The sequence below is a fragment of the Podarcis vaucheri genome, assembly GCF_965113315.1.
Source record: "Podarcis vaucheri genome assembly, contig: SUPER_11_unloc_1, whole genome shotgun sequence".
Lineage (NCBI taxonomy): Eukaryota > Metazoa > Chordata > Lepidosauria > Squamata > Lacertidae > Podarcis > Podarcis vaucheri.
In genome coordinates, this window is record NW_028118808.1 from 482,907 (window position 1) to 501,647 (window position 18,741).

Genomic DNA, 18,741 nt, shown 5'->3' on the forward strand with positions numbered 1-18,741 from the left:
AAAATCTAGATTATTGGCCTGGTTTGCAGGCAAATAAGGGACGCAGGTGGGTCCCTTAAACCACAGAGCCTAGGACTTGCCGATCAGAAGGTCGGTGGTTCGAATCCCCGTGACGGGGTGAGCTCCCGTTGCTTGGTCCCTGCTCCTGCCAACCTAGCAGTTCGAAAGCACGTCAAAGTGCAAGTAGATAAATAGGTACCGCTCCGGTGGGAAGGTAAACAGCGTTTCCATGCGCTGCTCTGGTTCGCCAGAAGCGTCTTAGTCATGCTGGCCACATGACCCGGAAGCTGTATGCCGGCTCCCTCGGCCAATAAAGCGAGATGAGCGCCGCAACCCCAGAGTCGGTCACGACTGGACTTAATGGTCAGGGGTCCCTTTACCTTTACCTTTGCAGGCAAATCATACTGGATCGCCAGGAACAGGTGTTTGGCTTGTTTGCGCCTTCTTGCTCCCCTTACACACTCAAATATTTGGAGCTTCCAGTTTTTGCTTGATTTACTTTCTGTGCTTAGTAACAGTGTTCAAACTGGGCAAACCATGGCTAGCCCCCAAACCATGGTTTGCCTTCAAAGCAGAATCCTTCGTACCCTGCAGTGTTCAGAACTCCCATTGTTCTAGGTGCATTTTGCAACAGGGAATTTTATTAGTGTGAGCAGTTTCTGAGCTCTGGCTGCAGTATGGCTCCTAAGATTTCAGATTAACAATGCAGTGTGGAGGGAAAGGAGAGACCCGCTGAAGAATATTAGGGGGGTGGGCAGGAGAAGGACTAGACCATGGGGAAAATGAACATAATATTTTAGCTGCAGTTCATTCATTTTCAGCTTTGTATTCTCGTTATAAAAAAGCACACCGAGACTGTCCATTGTTGCACCCATAACCTCGGTTTAAGGTGCCATTTAGCTCCTAGTGTTCACATCTCAGTTTCTAACACTGTGTGACGGGGACTGGTGATCACATGCTTGATTGCTATTCCATGTTTAAAAAGAGAGCCCTAGATCCTTCTTGTAGAAAGCTAGCACTTTAGGGAGAAGTTCAGGTTTGAACTCTGCCTGTTAGCTTTCCCTAGACAGCTATTTACAGGGAAGCTTTCAAACATGCATGCTGAAGTGGTCCTGGGAGTACATGAAGTTTATACTTTCAAAATGATATAATGTGTGAAGCGCCCCCCGCAGTGACTATTTAAAGTTGGTCTGTGCTGCTGCAGTTACTGATAAGGGTAGTTTCACAAATGGATTTCCCATATCCTGTAACATGAATGTAAAGCTTGAATTATTCTCAGTTTTGACTTTCAAATGACTCTCTTTGCCTGGGTTAAGAACATATATCAGGCTGAGAGGAAACATATTTCAGGCTAAATGGCACTGATAGCATCCCTTTTGGTAATTCCTTTAGAGCTGTATTTCTGGGTAATTGTATTCTGCTCTTCCTTTAAATTAAGAGGATAAGATTAATGCCCCGGACCTCTGGATCTCAAGAGCAAAATCCTAAACTTCCATGAAGGAAAGGTGGTATCTACATGTACATTGGAGACATTTCAGCTTTACTCAAGCCCTGCCTTCCCCAAACTGGTGTTCTTCACATGCTGTTGGACTACCTGCTCCGCTCATCCCTACCGCTTGGTCACGCTGGCTGGGGTTGATGGGAGTTGTAGTCTCAATTAGCTGGAGGGTGCTAGATTGGAAATGGCTGTTCCAGCCCCATTGAGCCATTCTGTCCACACGGGACGCGGGTGGCGCTGTGGTCTAAAACACTCCCAGTCACCATCTAGCTGCCAAATTCTGGATTAGTTGTAGTTTCTGGGTCACCTTCAAAGGTAGCCCCACATAGAGCACATTGCAGTAGTCCAAGCAGGAGATAACTAGAGCATGCACCACTCTGGTAAGACAGTTCGCGGGCAGGTAGGGTCTCAGTCTGCGTACCAGATGGAGCTGCCCTGGACACAGAATTAACCTCTGCCTCCATGGACAGCTGTGAGTCCAAAATGACTCCCAGGCTGCACATCTGGTCCTTCGGGGGCACAGTTACCCCATTCAGGACCAGAGAGTCCCCCACACCCACCCGTCCCCCAGAAAGAGTACTTCTGTCTTGTCAGGATTCAGCCTCAATCTGTTAGCTGCCATCCATCCTCCAACTGCCTCCAGACACCCACACAGGACCTTCAACGCCTTCACTGGTCCTGATTTAAAAGAGAGGTAGAGCTGGGTATCATCCGCCTACTAATGAACACCCAGCCCAAACCCCCTGATGATCTCTCCCAGCGGCGTCATGTAGATGTTACTGAACACAAAGCACTCGTTTGAATTCTTGTCATTACCGAGACAAAATTAAAATGATCTTCTAGGTGGCCCCTTAAGCCATGTTTTGGCTCTGAAGATGTGAAAGGTCTAGATTTCATTTCATGTTTAACCTCAGTCAAATTGGCAATCTCTGGTTTGAAACTGAGTCACTACCGTGTGGTTAAGTGAAAAGTACATGAACTCTTTGTGAACTGGGAATGAGGCTGTTCCTGTTTTGTTACATCGGTTCCCCTTTCTGCTTAGCGCCACACTCTGTGATGACTTTAGTTATTGTAAAGTGTATTGAATACTAGTCGGGGAGTGGAGAAATTGCCCTAATTGGTGCTTCTGCTGAAGTTTTGTTGGGAAACAATAACTCCACATGTGCAGAAAGGGCTTCGTTTTCAAAAAAATATTCCACCCTACATAAATACATTATATTAAATTATAGATGTCTGTGCTCAACATTTCCTACATCCATTTTTGTTCCTTGATCATTTTCTATGAACTTGGCTGACCTAAAGCTTGCAAATACCATAGTGCTGTTCTTGGCCATAATTGCAGCAATAATTACAGCAATGCAGCTGCCTAATTGCCACAACAAACCGTACATTTATTTTATCCCATCTTTGACCTTCTCTGCAAAGTTAACACATTCATTTTAAGAAATCAAGTCGGTGCAGGAATTTGACAAGCTGAAAATCTTCATACTATCCCTCCTGGGCTGCATCTCTTTGGTGAGAAGGACAAATGTTGATGCTCTGGCTTAAGAACAGGAGACTTTCCGTCTGGCTTAGCCAAGCAATTGCTGACTAAAATAGCAGGGGGAATGAAGTAGTGACCAAATCAGGCATCCCCAATCTGCAGCCCTCCAGATGTTTTGGCCTACAACTCCCATGATCTTTAACTAACAGGACCAGTGGTCAGGGATGATGGGAATTGTAGTCCAAAATATCTGGAGGGCCAAAGGAGTGAAGCTACAGGGAACCAGGCAGAGGGCCTTCTCAGTGGTGACACCCATCCTGCGGAATGCCCTCCCATCAGATGTCAAAGAAATAAACAACTATCTGACTTTCAGAAGACATTTGAAGGCAGCCCTGTTTAGGGAAGTTTTTAATGTTTGATGTTTTATTGTGTTTTTAATATTCTGTTGGGAGCCGCCCAGAGTGGCTGGGGAAACCCAGCCAATGGGTGGGGCATAATAATAATAATAATAATAATAATAATAATAATAATAATAATATATTTCAGAGTCTTAGTAACTGGCCATCCCTAGCATTAAAAGGAATGGCTTTTTTCCTAGCAATGGTACTCTGGAGCAACTCCATTTAAGCTGGATACATCAAGCAGATTTTTAGCAGCCCAGACAGTAATTCAACATATACATTAGGTTCTATAGAAGAAAAAAAGAATTTGGCATTAAATCTATAGGAGGGGGTGGGAGAGAAGGACGTTTAAGCCCTGATTTCATTCTGTTTATCTAAGCCATAGTTCAGAATTATGCCATATTTTAATTAAATCTTGGCAAGGCCTCTTTTGCTATTCGCTTGCAGGAAATGAAGACTTGCAGGAGGAGGCAGGAGAAGAGAAACAACTGCTTGCCTAATTGCATCGCATGCCGTTAAATGCCAGCAATGTATTATGAGGTGTAACATGATACACATTGTGGTCTCAGTTGGACAGCCTTTTAATAGAATAACCTGCCACATCCTATTATCATTAGCATAGGATTTCTAAGATAATTCTTGTTTTCACTTTTAAAAGGTCCCCCCTTTCCTTCCTTGAATTAATATGTTCATTGATGCCCTTCTTGTTTCCAGAAACATTGTCTGGTGAAAACATGAGGTGAGAGACCAGTATCTGGAGGAATGTAAAATGTCAGATTTAACATTTCTCTGCTGCTGTTGAAGGACATATTTCTTTAAAATTCATCAGGGACAGGCAGACATCTGCAGAAGTACTTACAGGCTCCCCAATTTGTCTTTTGCAGGGAAGATTACCACGAAGATGGGTTTTGCCAGCCTTACAGGGGAATTGCTTGCGCTCGCATCATTGGAAATAGGACCATTTACGTGGATTCCCTCCAGATGCAAGGGGAAATCGAGAACCGAATCACTGGTAAGCCTGCGTGCCTCTATCCTTGTCCAAAAACATTGTATTTCACGCAAAAGCCTGAAATCCAATTTTAGCACTGTAATGAATGGAAATCAAACTGGGTACAGCTTTTTACAGCCTGCATCACAGAATGAATTGCGGCAATGTGTTTTCCCTATTACGCAGTAGCTTTTGCAGTCCTCCTGAGGTGGAATTTGAAGTGCAAGGAATCGCTCTCAGGGCTTTAATATATGTCTGGGGAAGGGTTTCCTTCCTTCACTTTAGTTCCTGCTTCAGGGCAACAAGAGTACAACTCTAGCCTGAATGTAGAGCTGTCCACACAAAAAAGAAACCTGTTTGCTTATGTTGGGAGGCAGTGATCCCAGGTCAAGAAGAGGATACTTCAATTTCCCTAAAGCAGACACCTTTGCCTACCTGCATGGATAATTGGATGCTATCTCATATTATGGCACCTTGATGAACATGATCTTGTTCGCTTCTTATAGGGCACAGTGATTTGGAGTATCTGGATTAACTCTTGAGGTGGAATGATGTCTTGCGTGTTGCAGGGGGAGACTGATGAATTTCATGAGGTTTCTGTCTGCTCACGTTGTATTATTCCATGGCAGGGCTGGTGCCAGACTTTAGCAAGAAGGGGACGACAAAGGACGAGATGGTTGGACAGTGTTCTCAAAACTACCAACATGAGTTTGACCGAACTGCGGGAGGCAGTGGAAGATAGGAGTGCCTGGCGTGCTCTGGTCCATGGGGTCACGAAGAGTCGGACACGACTAAACAACAACAACAAGCCATGGTACTGTGGAGGATCTCACCCCTCCAAAAACAAACCAACCACAAGGCCTCTGCCCAGTGATTTTTGACCACCATCATGCCCTGCAGGGCTCCTGGATGTCTCTTAGTGGTGGGCAGTTGTGGCACTTTTGTATTTTGAGTAGCCAAATAGCATGGTAGGATAGCCATGGCAGATCACAGTTTAGTACTGTTTTGTTGTTGCTGTTTAGTCGTGTCCGACTCTTCGTGACCCCATGGACCAGAGCACGCCAGGCACTCCTGTCTCCCACTGCCTCCCGCAGTTTGGTCAAACTCATGTTAGTAGCTTCGAGAACACTGTCCAACCATCTCGCCCTCTGTCGTCCCCTTCTCCTTGTGCCCTCCATCTTTCCCAACATCAGGGTCTTTTCCAGGGAGTCTTCTCTCCTCATGAGGAGGCCAAAGTATTGGAGCCTCAGCTTCAGGATCTGTCCTTCCAGTGAGCACTCAGGGCTGATTTCCTTCAGAATGGATAGGTTTGATCTTCTTGTAGTCCATGGGACTCTCAAGAGTCTCCTCCTGCACCATAATTCAAAAGCATCAATTCTTCGGTGATCAGCCTTCTTTATGGTCCAGCTTTCACTTCCATACATCACTACTGGGAAAACCAGGGCTTTAACTATACGAACCTTTGTTGGCAAGGTGATGTCTCTGCTTTTTAAGATGCTGTCTAGGTTTGCCATCGCCTTTCTCCCAAGAAGCAGGCATCTTAATTTCGTGACTGCTGTCACCATCTGCCATAATCATGGAGCCCAAGAAAGTAAAATCTCTCACTGCTGCCATTTCTTTTCCTTCTATTTGCAGTCCATGGGACTCTCAAGAGTCTCCTCCAGAGACTCTTGGGACCACTGATGGGAACCAGTGGCCATGATCTTAGCTTTTTTGATGTTGAGCTTCAGACCATATTTTGCACTCTCCTCTTTCAGCTCCCCTTAAAAAGTGTCACTGGAACCAGCCATTGGAAGCAGCATCATAGGTTGACAGTGTTGGTCTCTCTGGAACTCCTTGCCTATTGAGACCACGCAGACACCTTCGCTGCTAAAAACATTCAGGTTAATACCAACCTGTCTAGATGCTTAGAAAGTGGAGGTAATTTTAATCTGTTTTAGTGTTTTAACTTTTTAGGGTTGAAAGTAGGGTTGTGATTTTTCTTGATGTTATTTTTGTATCTTTGTAAACTGCTTTGAGGATTTTTGCAATCAAGCAGTATATAATTTTTATATAAAAGGGACGTGGGTGGCGCTGTGGTCTCAAACATGGAGCCTTTTGGGCTTGCCGATCAGGATGTCGGCGGTTCGAATCCCTGCGACAGGGTGAGCTCCCGTTGCTCTTTCCCAGCTCCTGCCAACCTAGCAGTTCAAAAGCACACCAGCTAAAGTAGATAAACAGGTACCACTGTGGCAGGAAAGCAAATGGCATTTCCATGCACTCTGGCCTCAATCATGGTGTTCTGTTGCACTGGAAGTGGTTTAGTCCTGCTGGCCACATGACACAGAAAGCTGTCTGCAGACAAATGCCAGCTCCCTCAGCCTGAAAGCAAGATGAGCGCTGCACCCCATAGTCACCTTTGACTGGACTTAACCATCCAGGGGTCCTTTACCTTTACCTAATAATTAATAATAATAATACAATGTTATTTAACCTCTCTGCAGCTAATTCAACGCTCTTGCAAAGAAGTTACATACCTGAGTAGTAATTGGAATCAAATACCTGTCAACACTGGGACTCACTATGAAACCTTTTGTTTTGTTTTTATCTATTTGTATATACCCTCTCTAGTCTACTGCAAAAAATAAAATGCTTGCTATGGTGGATCTCTTCCAGGAAGCACCTTTCCCAGCCTTATGTCCACCAGATGTTTGGGACTCAGACCTCAAACCTTCCATCTTCTCTGACCACATGGCTGAGTCTGATAAAATTAGAATCTAAAACATCTGGAGGGTGATAAGTTGGGGAACTCTGCCTGGGACTCTGTGATAGAGCTCACGTTTGGCATATACCAAGTTCCAGGTCCAATTCCCAGCATCCCAAGCTAGAGCTGAAAAATCTCCTGTCTGAAACCCGGGAGACAAAGTGCCAGTCAGCTCCTGTACTTCTGTGCTCCTATTCAGAGTTTTACGTAGCGTGTGTATTTGCTTTTATTTAATAGGTTTTCACAGCAAAGGCTCAGGCTCCTGTTGTACACCAGTGATTTTTCAGACAACTCTGCAGTTACATACAAAGGGTCCAGTGATTCAGTGTGCATAGTTATCGGGGCTTGTAATAAGCCATAATCCAGAGAACCGTGCTCCTCCACATGTAGAAACAAGAACAGCTGTGCTCTGCGAAAAGACATGAGCAAACTTGAACGCAGGAGATGCACACAGTAATCCAAATGGGCTGCTTACATCTGCCTATAAATGAACTGCAGAAATAACCAAGGCTTTCTGGCATTCTCCTCGGTCTTGCCATCGTAGCTTCCACAGGTGAAGAGGCAAACTGGGAGTTAAGCCAGGGAAAACTAGAATGAGCACTCCAGCTGCATACAGCTGCATAGCCTGATGGGACGTGGGTGACACTATGGTCTAAACCACTGAGGCTCTTGGGCTTGCCCATCGGAAGATCGGTGGTTTGAATCCCCGCGATGGGGTGAGCTCCCATCGCTCTGTCCCAGCTCCTGCCAACCTAGCAGTTCAAAAGCACACCAGTGTGAGTAGATAAATAGGTACCTCTGCAGCAGGAAGGAAACGATGTTTCTGTGCACTCTGATTTCCGTCACGGTGTCCCATTGTGCCAGAAGCTGCTGTTGGGTCCATCATGAGACGCCTGCCAGCTTCCAACCACAGATACTAGCAGCCTTCAAGCAAGCAAATGTGCCTTATTATTGCTCCTTAGCATCCCACTGCCAGAGGATTGCCTCCTTCCATTCACCACTTTGCCTCCTCCAAGCAGAAGAAACCTGGGCAGTGCTGAATGTCACATCCATTACCAGGTGTGTCCTGCTGTAAATAGAAAAGGGCTTTCCCCTTGGCCTGCCTTTATATTTACTTAGTTGCCAAGTGCTTTTGTGACATCACAAGAAACCCACAGCCAATGGCAACAGCTGGGGAGGCATCATCTTCATTGCTTTGAGCCTCACAGTGACGGGTGGACCTATCAGTGATTGTGTGCTTGTTTGTTCGGGACATGGATGGCGCTGTGGTCTAAACCACTGAGCCTCTTGAACTTGCTGATCAGAAGGTCAGCAGTTTGAATCCATGCTATGGGGTGAGCTCCCGTTGCTCTGTCCCAGCTCCTGCCAACCTAGCAGTTTGAAAGCATGCCAGAGGGAAGGTAAACAGTGTTTCTCTGCGCTCTGGTTTCCGTCACAGTGTTCCATTGCACCAGAAGTGGTTTAGTCCTGCTGGCCACATGACCCAGAAAAGCTGTCTGTGGACAAATGCCAGCTCCCTGGGCCTGAAAAGTGAGATGAGCGCCACAACCCCATAGTCGCCTTTGACTGGACTTAACCATCCAGGGGTCCTTTAACTTTTACCTTATTACCTGATGGTCCCCTTGCCTCCTTGGAGAACACTTTTGAAGGCATGGGATCCTGAAAGTGTGCACATTTGGGACACTTGTAATATTGAGACAGTTCTTTATTATGCATTGTTTTGAAAGTATAGAAGTTCCCTCCTATTGTTGCGCCAGATATTTTGGGTCCATGAGTAGTTCACTGTAAAGTCTGTTCAATGTAAAAGCATGAGAATCAAACTGAAGGTGGCAAATCTTAGAGTGGGGGAACTTGAACAAAGATATTTTTGTTCTAGAAAAAAATCAGTTTTCTGGCAGTTCTTTTTTTTTAGAAGGAAAAAAGAAAAGGAAGTCTACATTTGTAACTGTTACATTAGTTTTCACTTGAAGCCACTGAAGCATGTAGCTATGGGAATGGAAAATAGTGACATCTGCAGTCCAAACAGGAAAATTAATTGTAAAAGACTGCTTCAAGCACGGTGGTAGTAAAACTCTTCAGTGTAAAGTGTGAAACATTTCTGAAATATCTTTCTTTTTTTGCAAAGAAAGGGGAGACACAGGCTGTGCTTTTGTCTTTTTTCTGTCTTTAAACTTCCTGTGCCATTCCGCAGTTCATAATAATAATAATAATAATAATAATACCCCATCCCCTTGAGAACGTGTGGCATGGCTTCTTTAAGCCCAGTTGACTCGTATATTTTATCTGTGCAATACATCTCTTATTACTGCTTTTGGCACTGAAGAAAACTGCCATGGGTTCCTGTACTTCTAAGAGGAGCCATGGGCAAATCTATTATCGTTGTTTAGGGAAGTCAGTACTGGAATCAGCTGCTTTGCACTGGAAAGAACTTGTGTGCATTGCCATATATTGCTAAAACTCCATCTTCATGTACCCAATTTCCAGGGGAGTGCTATATTCCGCTTCAATGCCTGTACTTTGTTTTGTCATCTAATAAAAAGAGTTATTTGCTAGGCAATTGATGGCCAAAAAATATCTTGCTTAATCTGCCCAATGCATATACAGATCCAGATGTTTCGCAAACAAGTTCAGACACCGGCCAGTAGTGAGCAAGGAGAGTCCATATCCAAGCATCTCTTACAGGAGATACAAAACGTGAGAGAACTAGTTTGTATTGAGCCATGAACCTTCTGAACCACTGGATCTAATTTTCTGACTTGTAACAGGGTGCACCGAGTTATTCCTGGCCAAAAAATAGCACCGTGCATTTTTCTACAAGGACAGCTCTGAGTCTCGGTTGTGATATGCTCCTTTCAAGCACCCAGCCAGTGTGGTGTAGTGGTTAAGAGCGGTAGTCACGTAATCTGGGTAACCGGGTTCGCGTCTCCGCTCCTCCACATGCAGCTGCTGGGTGACCTTGGGCCAGTCACACTTCTTGAAGTCTCTCAGCCCCACTCACCTCACAGAGTGTTTGTTGTGGGGGAGGAAGGGAAAGGAGATTGTTAGCCGCTTTGAGACTCCTGAAGGGGAGTGAAAGGCGGGATATCAAATCCAAACTCTTCCTCTTCTTCTTCTTCTTCTCTACCCAAGACACTGGGGCCCATTGAAGACCAACCTCCCATCGTACCCACCACAGCTGGTTCATTCTCTGGTGCTTTTCCTTGTACAGCTGGCACAGCTATGACTGCACTGTCCAGAAGATTACTGAAATAACTGCATGGCATTATCTCTGTAACATTTCTCATTCATATGCCCCATCTGTTTAGCTCTCTAGACATCCTCCATTTCCACTGCACAAAATATTATTATTATTATTATTATTATTATTATTATTATACCACCCTGTACCCGGGGGTCTCAGGGCAGCTCACAGAATAAAATCAAAATATAAAACCACAAAATACATAATAAAAAAAACAACAACTCAACAGCTCCGCCTCCTGAAAAACACATTTTAAAAGGGCATGGGATGTAAATCGAATCAACCAAAGGCCTGGTTAAAAAGGAACACTTTTGCTTGGCGCCTAAAGGTGTGTAATGAAGGCGCCAGGCAAACTTCCCTGGGGAGAGCAATCCATAGACAGGGAGCCACTGCAGAGAAGGCCCCGTTCTTGTGTTTCCACCCTCCAGACCTCTTGAGGAGGAGGCACATGAAGGAGGGCCTTAGAAGATGATCTCAGGGACTGGGTAGGTTCATATGGAAAGAGGCGGTCCTTGAGGTACAGTGGTACCTCTGCTTACAGATGCTTCAGGTTACAGACTCCGCTAACCCAGAAATATTACCTCGGGTTAAGAACTTTGTTTCACGATGAGAACAGAAATCATGCTCCGGCAGCGCGGCAATAGCGGGAGGCCCCATTAGCTAAAGTGGTGCTTCAGGTTAAGAACAGTTTAAGGTTAAGAATGGACCTCCAGAACGAATTAAGTACTTAACCCGAGGTACCACTGTATTGCAGTTCTTACTTAGCAACTGGCAACTCCTGTAGATTATCATGGGGTAAGTGTACAAATCTTTTCACTTTAACCAGCTTTAGGGATTTTTTTGGTAAACTTGTCCTGGAGGCGTAGAAAACTGTAAAATGTAAACTGTTGAGCAGTATAAAGGTAAAGGTAAAGGTACCCCTGCCCGAACGGGCCAGTCTTGACAGACTGTGGGGTTTGTGCGCCCATCTCACATCTATTGGCCGGGGGCCAGCGCTGTCCGGGGACACTTCCGGGTCACGTGGCCAGCGTGACATCGCTGCTCTGGCAAGCCAGAGCCGCACACGGAACGCCGTTTACCTTCCCGCTGGTAAGCGGTACCTATTTATCTACTTGCCCCCGGGGGTGCTTTCGAACTGCTAGGTGGGCAGGCGCTGGGACCGAGCAGCGGGAGCGCACCCCGCCGCGGGGATTCGAACCGCCGACCTTTCGATCGGCAAGCCCTAGGCGTTGAGGCTTTAGCCCACAGCGCCACCCGCGTCCAACCATACCTGAGCAGTATACAGATACCCAATTGTAGCAGGTGACCAAATTGTGGTTGCACTTTCAGAAATTGCTTGTTGACTGCATTGTAAACTCACATTTGCATATGTGATCACATGATGAAATAGGTGTGTTCAGGTATGACCCGAGACCTCCCACATGTAGGCAGTTAAGTCTCAATGCTTTTATTGACAGAGATTCCTTCTGTTTATTCCTGACGTGAACCATTTGTGTTTGTTTTGTTGCTATTTTGTTAATGTCATTACAGTGGTGCCCCGCAAGACGAATGCCTCGCAAGACGGAAAACCCGCTAGACGAAAGGGTTTTCCGTTTTGGAGGTGCTTCGCATAACGAATTTCCTATGGGCTTGCTTCGCAAGACGAAAATGTCTTGCAAGTTCCTGCGGGGGTTTTTCCCTCCCCCCTTTTTCCCAAGCCGCCAAGCCACTTATCAGCTGATCCTAAGCCGCTAAGCCGCTTAACAGCTGATCCGCTAAGCCGCTTATCAGCTGATCCGCTAAGCCGCTTAACAGCTGATCCACTAAGCCGCCTATCAGCTGATCCGCTAAACCGCTTATCAGCTAAGCCCGCTAAGCCGCTAATAGCGCTAATCCGCTAAGCCGCTAATGGGCTTGCTTCGCAAGATGAAAAAACCGCAAGACGAAGAGACTCGCGGAACAGATTCTTTTCGTCTTGTGAGGCACCACTGTAATATTGTTTTATAGATATCAATGCTGTCGTACTTTGTGAGTCCTATAATATGATTTTTGGTGTAACTGTGATGTTTAGCTTATTTTTTAGTTGTTTTGTTAATAGTGTTACATAGATGGAAATTGTTTTACAGTATTTGGGATTTGGGATTGTTTTACTGATGATTTGTTAAGTATTCTGTACAATTTATGCTGTATTCATGATGTCACATTATGTTATTTTTATGTAAGCCACTTTGGGATTTATTTGAATAAAAAGCGGCAAAGGACTAGAAGCAAGCAAGCAAGCAACCAAGCAACTTTGATCCAGGGTTGCTAAAGAGGGAAATTCTCTGGCAGCAGTTATCCCAAATATGAAAATTCCTCAACTATTTTATGTTCCCTTCCAAGTATTCCTTTTGTAGTGGGCCCACGATCTTTACTTATCTTGGCCTTCTTCTTATCTGCATTCTTTTTAAAGGCCGGCTTGTTCAAGGATGCTTTGCCATTGTTTGAAGTCCTTTGGTAATTCATCATAATCTTTAGTGCAGCTTACCGAAGTCATTAGCAAATATCAGGTTTCTTCTGGTGCACTCACACTTTTCACTTAACCTGGTCCTAGCCCAAAATTCTGACTACAAGCGCCGTGTGATACTCTGGTTTGGCATTCTTGGGAACTGCTCTGTTCAGTTACTCAGCTTCTTGAAAGAAATCTCTGCCCAACCAAGAAAAGTAATCAGTACTATCTTTGCCACTGAGTTCAAGGGTTATTCTAAGAGTGTAGGAACGTGATGTGGATAAGGCAATAGGATGATTAACGAGAGAGCTGCTAGGTAGACCAAACAGACTCACTCTAAGCCCACCAATTACAAGAGAGAGAGAGAGAGATGTTGCTGCTGCTGCATCAATAGAAGTCTAGTGTCTAGAGATCAAGGGGAGTACAGTGGTACTTCAGGTTAAGTACTTAATTGGTTCTGGAAGTCCGTTCTTAACCTGAAGCGTTCTTAACCTGAAGCACCACTTTCCTATTGAAAGTAATGGAAATTGGATTGATCCGTTCCAGACGATGGAAAACACCCCCTAAAACAGCAATTTAACACGAATTTTACTGTCTAACGAGACCATTGATCCATAAAATGAAGGCAATAATCAATGTACTGTACTATAAAATAAATAAGGCAGTACTTGTTTTTTTCTTACACGCACTGATGATTGTTTGGATGGGGGGCTTTTATCCATTTCTGCAGTCACACAGTCAACCAGTAGCTGAACCCCAAGCCCCACACGACCCCCAAAACAATGACAGAAGGCAGAGTCCCCCAGAAGTCCTCCAAACGAAGGAGCAAAGAAGAGGCAAAGGCACAGGGCAGACACACATAAACAAATCCCTTGCAGAAACCCAAAATTTTCCACTCCCCTCACAGGATAGGTGGGCTTACCTGACTAGGTGCCACCCATCTTGCTTCGGCTGGGGGTGGGGCAAGGGTTGATAAAGGGCTTTTCAGCCCAGGCTCACCTTTGTTTTCTTGGTCTTCATTAGGTAAGTGTTCCTTACCTAACTTTGGGGCTGGGGTGTGACCTGCTGGGCATCCTGCGGATGTCGGGGCCTGGCTCCAGGCAGTTGTGAAGGCCTCCGAGAGCTCTCGCGGCTGGAGCCCAGTTGCAGAGCCTCCACAGGCCCCGCGGATGTCTAGGCTTGGCTCCGGCTAGTGGTGAGGCCTCCAAGAGCTTGGAACACTCACTTCCAGGTTAAAACTGTTTGTAACCCAGAAAAACGTAGCCAGGTGTACCACTGTGATAGTACCACTCTATTCTGCCTTAGTCAGACCACACTTGGAATACTGTGTCCAGTTCTGGGCACCGCAATTTAAGAAGGATGTTGACAAGCTGGAACGTGTGCAGAGGAGGGCGACCAAGATGATCAAGGGTCTGGAAGCTAAGCCTTACGAGGAGTGCTTGAAGAAGCTGGGGACGTTCAGCCTGGAAAAGAGGAGATATGAGAGCCATCTTCAAATCTCTTAAGGGTTGTCACATGGAGGAGGGAGCAAGCTTGTTCTCTCCTGCTCTGGAGGGTAGGACTCGAAGCAATGGCTTCAAGTTGCAAGAAAGGAGATTCCCACTAAACATCTGGAAAAACATTCTGACAGTAAGAGCTGTTCGGCAATGGAACTGACTCCCACAAGACTCCTTCCTTGGGGGTTTTTAAACAGAGGTTCAATGGCCATCTGTCATGGATGCTTTAGCTGGGATTCCTGCATTTCAGGGGGCTGGAGTAGATGACTCTTGTTGGCGTCCCTTCCAACTCTTAAGTTTCTATGATTCTATGAACTTACCCAAGGGAGAATTAGTTTCCATTTTGAGAGTGGGGCAGAAGGCTTTTTCCTGCTCCGCAGCATAGCTGCCTGCCAGAGAGCTGCCTTCACATGCAGAGATGTGTTTTGTAATAGTGTGTGAGCACCTCTGTGTGTGTGTGTTCAGTAAGTACACACACGTGCTTGTATGTGCTTTTGTGTAAGATCTGATAACCAGTTTAAAATTGACAGTGTATTTGAAACAAGCATTTCTAGTCCTAGGCAATGTACACGCTGTAACTTTAGAACACACACTTTCCCTCAAAGAATTCTGGGCACTGTAGTTTTCCCCTCACAGAGTGACCATTCCCAGCAACCATTAACAAACTACAGTGCCCATAATTCTTTGAGGGACAGAATATGCTTCAAATGTGCTTTATGGTTATGGTGTGAGCCCAGCTTTTGAGTAAAAGGCCAAACAAATGAATATGTTATGATGAACATGTAGTGTGAACTGTGCCAATGGGAAGGAACAGCCTACGCATTAGGAAGGGAACCGGTGGCAATTTCTTGGGGCACTAAGTAATTTCATTATTCTGTCATTTCCTTGCTTGTCACAATTTGCATTGGCAGGACATGCAGATTTGGCATGAGCTGAAAGCTATAGAACAATTGGGAAAGTGGAAATCTGTAGGTGGGACCTGTTTCATGTATCACACCTGTGATACGTCTTTTATTTCCCTAACTTTTAAATATCGAAGAAAATTCAAGTGATAAATGTCAGCATTTAAGCAGCAGTCGCTGGAAAAGCCGGGAGAGGGGCAGTTTCAACTCTGTGATTATGACATACAACAGGCATAGGCAAACTCCGGCTCTCCAGATGTTTTGAGACTACAATTCCCATCATCCCTGACCACTGGTCCTGTTAGCTAGGGATGATGGGAATTGTAGTTCCAAAACATCTGGAGGGCGGCGTTTGCCTATGCCTGACATACAACCTATGACAAACAATGCAATTGAACTTTTCAATATTATTTTCTACTTAGCTTGTGTATCAGCCAAAAATGTATTGTTACATTTCCATCCAGTGTTTTTTTTTTCCTTTCCAAATTGTGCTATGCGTGTTTCAGCTTCAGGAGTGGAAAAATGTATGTTATACATTTATCCAGCATAGTGATTTAAAAACAAAACAAAGCATGAGTTGAGGCAGACCTCACTGGGGCTTAGTCATGGGACTCGCTTCCTGTGCCAGGGCTCAGCAGTGAAACATGTGAGGCTATACTGTGGAACAACATGTCTTTGATCATGTTCATTGTGGGCTTTATCTCATCACTCAGTGAGTACCTCTAACCCCAGAACATCTGGGATTTGATGGCAGAATACAGGGTGCGACTTCCAGACAGGTTTGAGCATCTCTGCTTGGAACCAGTAAGATAATGTGAAGCTTTCCTTTCACAATCCTGATCTGTCAAGAGCCTCATCAGATGGTCACTCATCAAAGGGAGACAATGCGAAGATGCCTCAAAATGCAGAGGTGGCTGACCAGATACAGTGGAACCTAAGTTGTCGAACGTACCGTATTTTTCGTTCTATAGGACGCACATTTCCCCCTCCAAAAATTAAGGGGAAATGTGTGTGCATCCTATAGAGTGAATGCAGGCTGCGCCGCTAAGCCCAAAGCCAGAACAGGAAGACGGAGCACTGCGGAGCGCTCCGTCTCGCTGCTCTAGCTTGGGGACGGTGCCTTCACCCCGCTGTCCTGCAGAAGCTAGCAAGGCTGTTCCCAAGCCAGAACAGCGAGACGGAGGGCTCCGTCTCGCTGCTCTAGCTTGGGGACGGCTGCGCGCAAACCTCTGTAGGGCAGCGGGGTGCTGCGCTCCAAAGGCTTCAGGGATCTTTGAGGCTGGTGGGGGGGGGAAGCAGCGCTTCCCCCCACCACCAGCCCCACAAGCTCTGGTGAATGTACCTTGAATGCACCTTGTTTTAGAGGGGGAGAACAAGAAAAAAAATTTTTTTCCTGTTCTCCCCCTCCTATGGTCCGGTGCGTCCTATGGTGCGGTGCGTCCAATGGAGCGAAAAATACGGTAATCTGTTCCAGAAGACTAGAACATATGCTTCCAAAATGTTCAACAACCGAGGCACGAAGGACTGTTGGCATTTTCCATTGAGAAAATGGAAAAACACGCAGTGGAAGCCATTAGACTCCCGAGCCGCATTTGAAAACAGAAGCAATTATTTCCAGGTTTTCAGCATTCGGGTTTCAAAACATTCGACTTCCGAGACGCTCAAAAACCGAGGTTCCACTGTACATCCCAAACATAGGGAAAAGGAAAAATTGCCAAGGGGTGGGTGGTCTGTTGGTGGGTGCTTTTTTAAGCGACTAACATTGTGAAACTCAGGGCGATCATATTATATACACCACAATATAGGTGCAATCAGACACACTCGGCTGTTGCAAAGGGCTGTGTAACAACATGAACCAGATTATACTGCTTTGACCACCACCTCTCGCACCAAAGAACTCTGGGAATATTCGTGATTATGAAAGTTTTGAAAATTCTGCATCTGAGAGAGAAATCAGTCTGGAATTTGCAGCGCAGATGAGTCCTCTTGTACTCTGTGAATGCGACGATGTCAAAATATCTACTTTGGTTACACACACGAGATGCCTATGTATCTAGCATAGTATGTTCTCGGTTCTTTTATTAATGCTTTTAATTTGGTAGCCTGCTTTGAAGTTGTTTCAGTTGTAGGAGATCAATCATAATGTGTTGTGTCTCATTTTTGCCCGAACTGAGTATCTTAATGTTTGTATCTTTTTCTCCAGCTGCATTTACTATGATTGGCACATCCACCCATTTATCAGATCAGTGCTCCCAGTTTGCCATCCCGTCTTTCTGCCACTTTGTGTTTCCTCTCTGCGACGAGCGAGCTCGGACACCTAAGCCAAGGGAACTGTGTCGGGATGAGTGTGAAGTTCTGGAGAATGACCTCTGTAGGCAGGAATACAACATTGCTAGATCCAATCCGCTCATTCTGATGCAACTCCAGCCACCCAAATGCGAAGACCTGCCACTGCCAGAAACCCTGGAGGCTGCCAACTGCATAAGGATCGGAATACCTGTGGATCGGCTCAACAGGTGTAAGTTATCTTTCTTGATTTTTCTTTTGTGCAGATGTATCAAAATCAACAGGGACGCGGGTGGTGCTGTGGGTTAAACCACAGAGCCTAGGACTTGCCGATCAGAAGGTTGGCGGTTCGAATCCCCGTGATGGGGTGAACTCTCGTTCTTCGGTCCCTGCTCCTGCCAACCTAGCAGTTCGAAAGCATGTCAAAGTGCAAGTAGATAAATAGGTACCACTCCGGCGGGAAGGTAAACGTTGTTTCTGTGCACTGCTCTGGTTCGCCAGAAGCGGATTAGTCATGCTGGCCACATGACCTGGAAGCTGTACACTGGTTCCCTCGGCCAATAAAGCGAGATGAGCGCTGCAACCCCAGAGTCGGCCACAACTGGACCTAATGGTCAGGGGTCCCTTTACCTTTACCTATCAAAATCAAATCATTGGCTTTATACATTTAAGCATTGGGTTTAAAAGGGATGAATATTAAATTACCCATTGCAGCCTGGGAAACTCAGTTGGTTAGAATGTGGTGCTCATGATGCCAAGGTTGCAGGTTCGAACCCCGTAAGGAACAGCTGCATATTCCTGCATTGCAGAGGGCTGGACTAAATGATCCTGATGGACAGTGTCTTGCAGTAAATAAACAGAAAGAACATGCAGAGTCAAAGGTCCAAAAGGAAAACTTGTACTAAAAGGCAAAGGCTTGTTACAAAACTTCCGAAAAAGACTTCAGACACACGAGGTACAAATGAAAGTAAGAGAGAGAGAGAGAGAGAGAGAGAGAGAGAGAGCAGATCGCTGAGCACAGGAATTTATCTGTCCTGGCTCCGCATGACCTTGAGATACTCAAAGCAATGGAAAGAGAAGAAGGGAAGTCACTGGTATTTTAAGGTTGTTTAAATGAATATTCTAAAATGTAAAACAAAAAAATTAATAAAAATTATAGGAAAAAGTGAGAGGAAAAAGCTGTCAAGAGGCTTGAAACTAGGCCGAAGCTTGCATGAAAGTAGGCTATGTGGCGCT

General features: G+C 45.5%; 1 protein-coding gene across 1 annotated transcript in view; it reads left to right on the forward strand.

Moving 5' to 3' along the window:
• The window catches only part of ROR2 (receptor tyrosine kinase like orphan receptor 2), a 162,687-nt gene that overhangs the window by 132,632 nt on the left and 11,314 nt on the right, over positions 1–18,741 (forward strand). The window contains exons 5-6 of the mRNA XM_082242331.1: positions 4,267–4,394; positions 17,423–17,737. Of these exons, the coding sequence (XP_082098457.1) occupies positions 4,267–4,394; positions 17,423–17,737 (443 nt within the window). The remainder of the gene's footprint in view (positions 1–4,266; positions 4,395–17,422; positions 17,738–18,741) is intronic.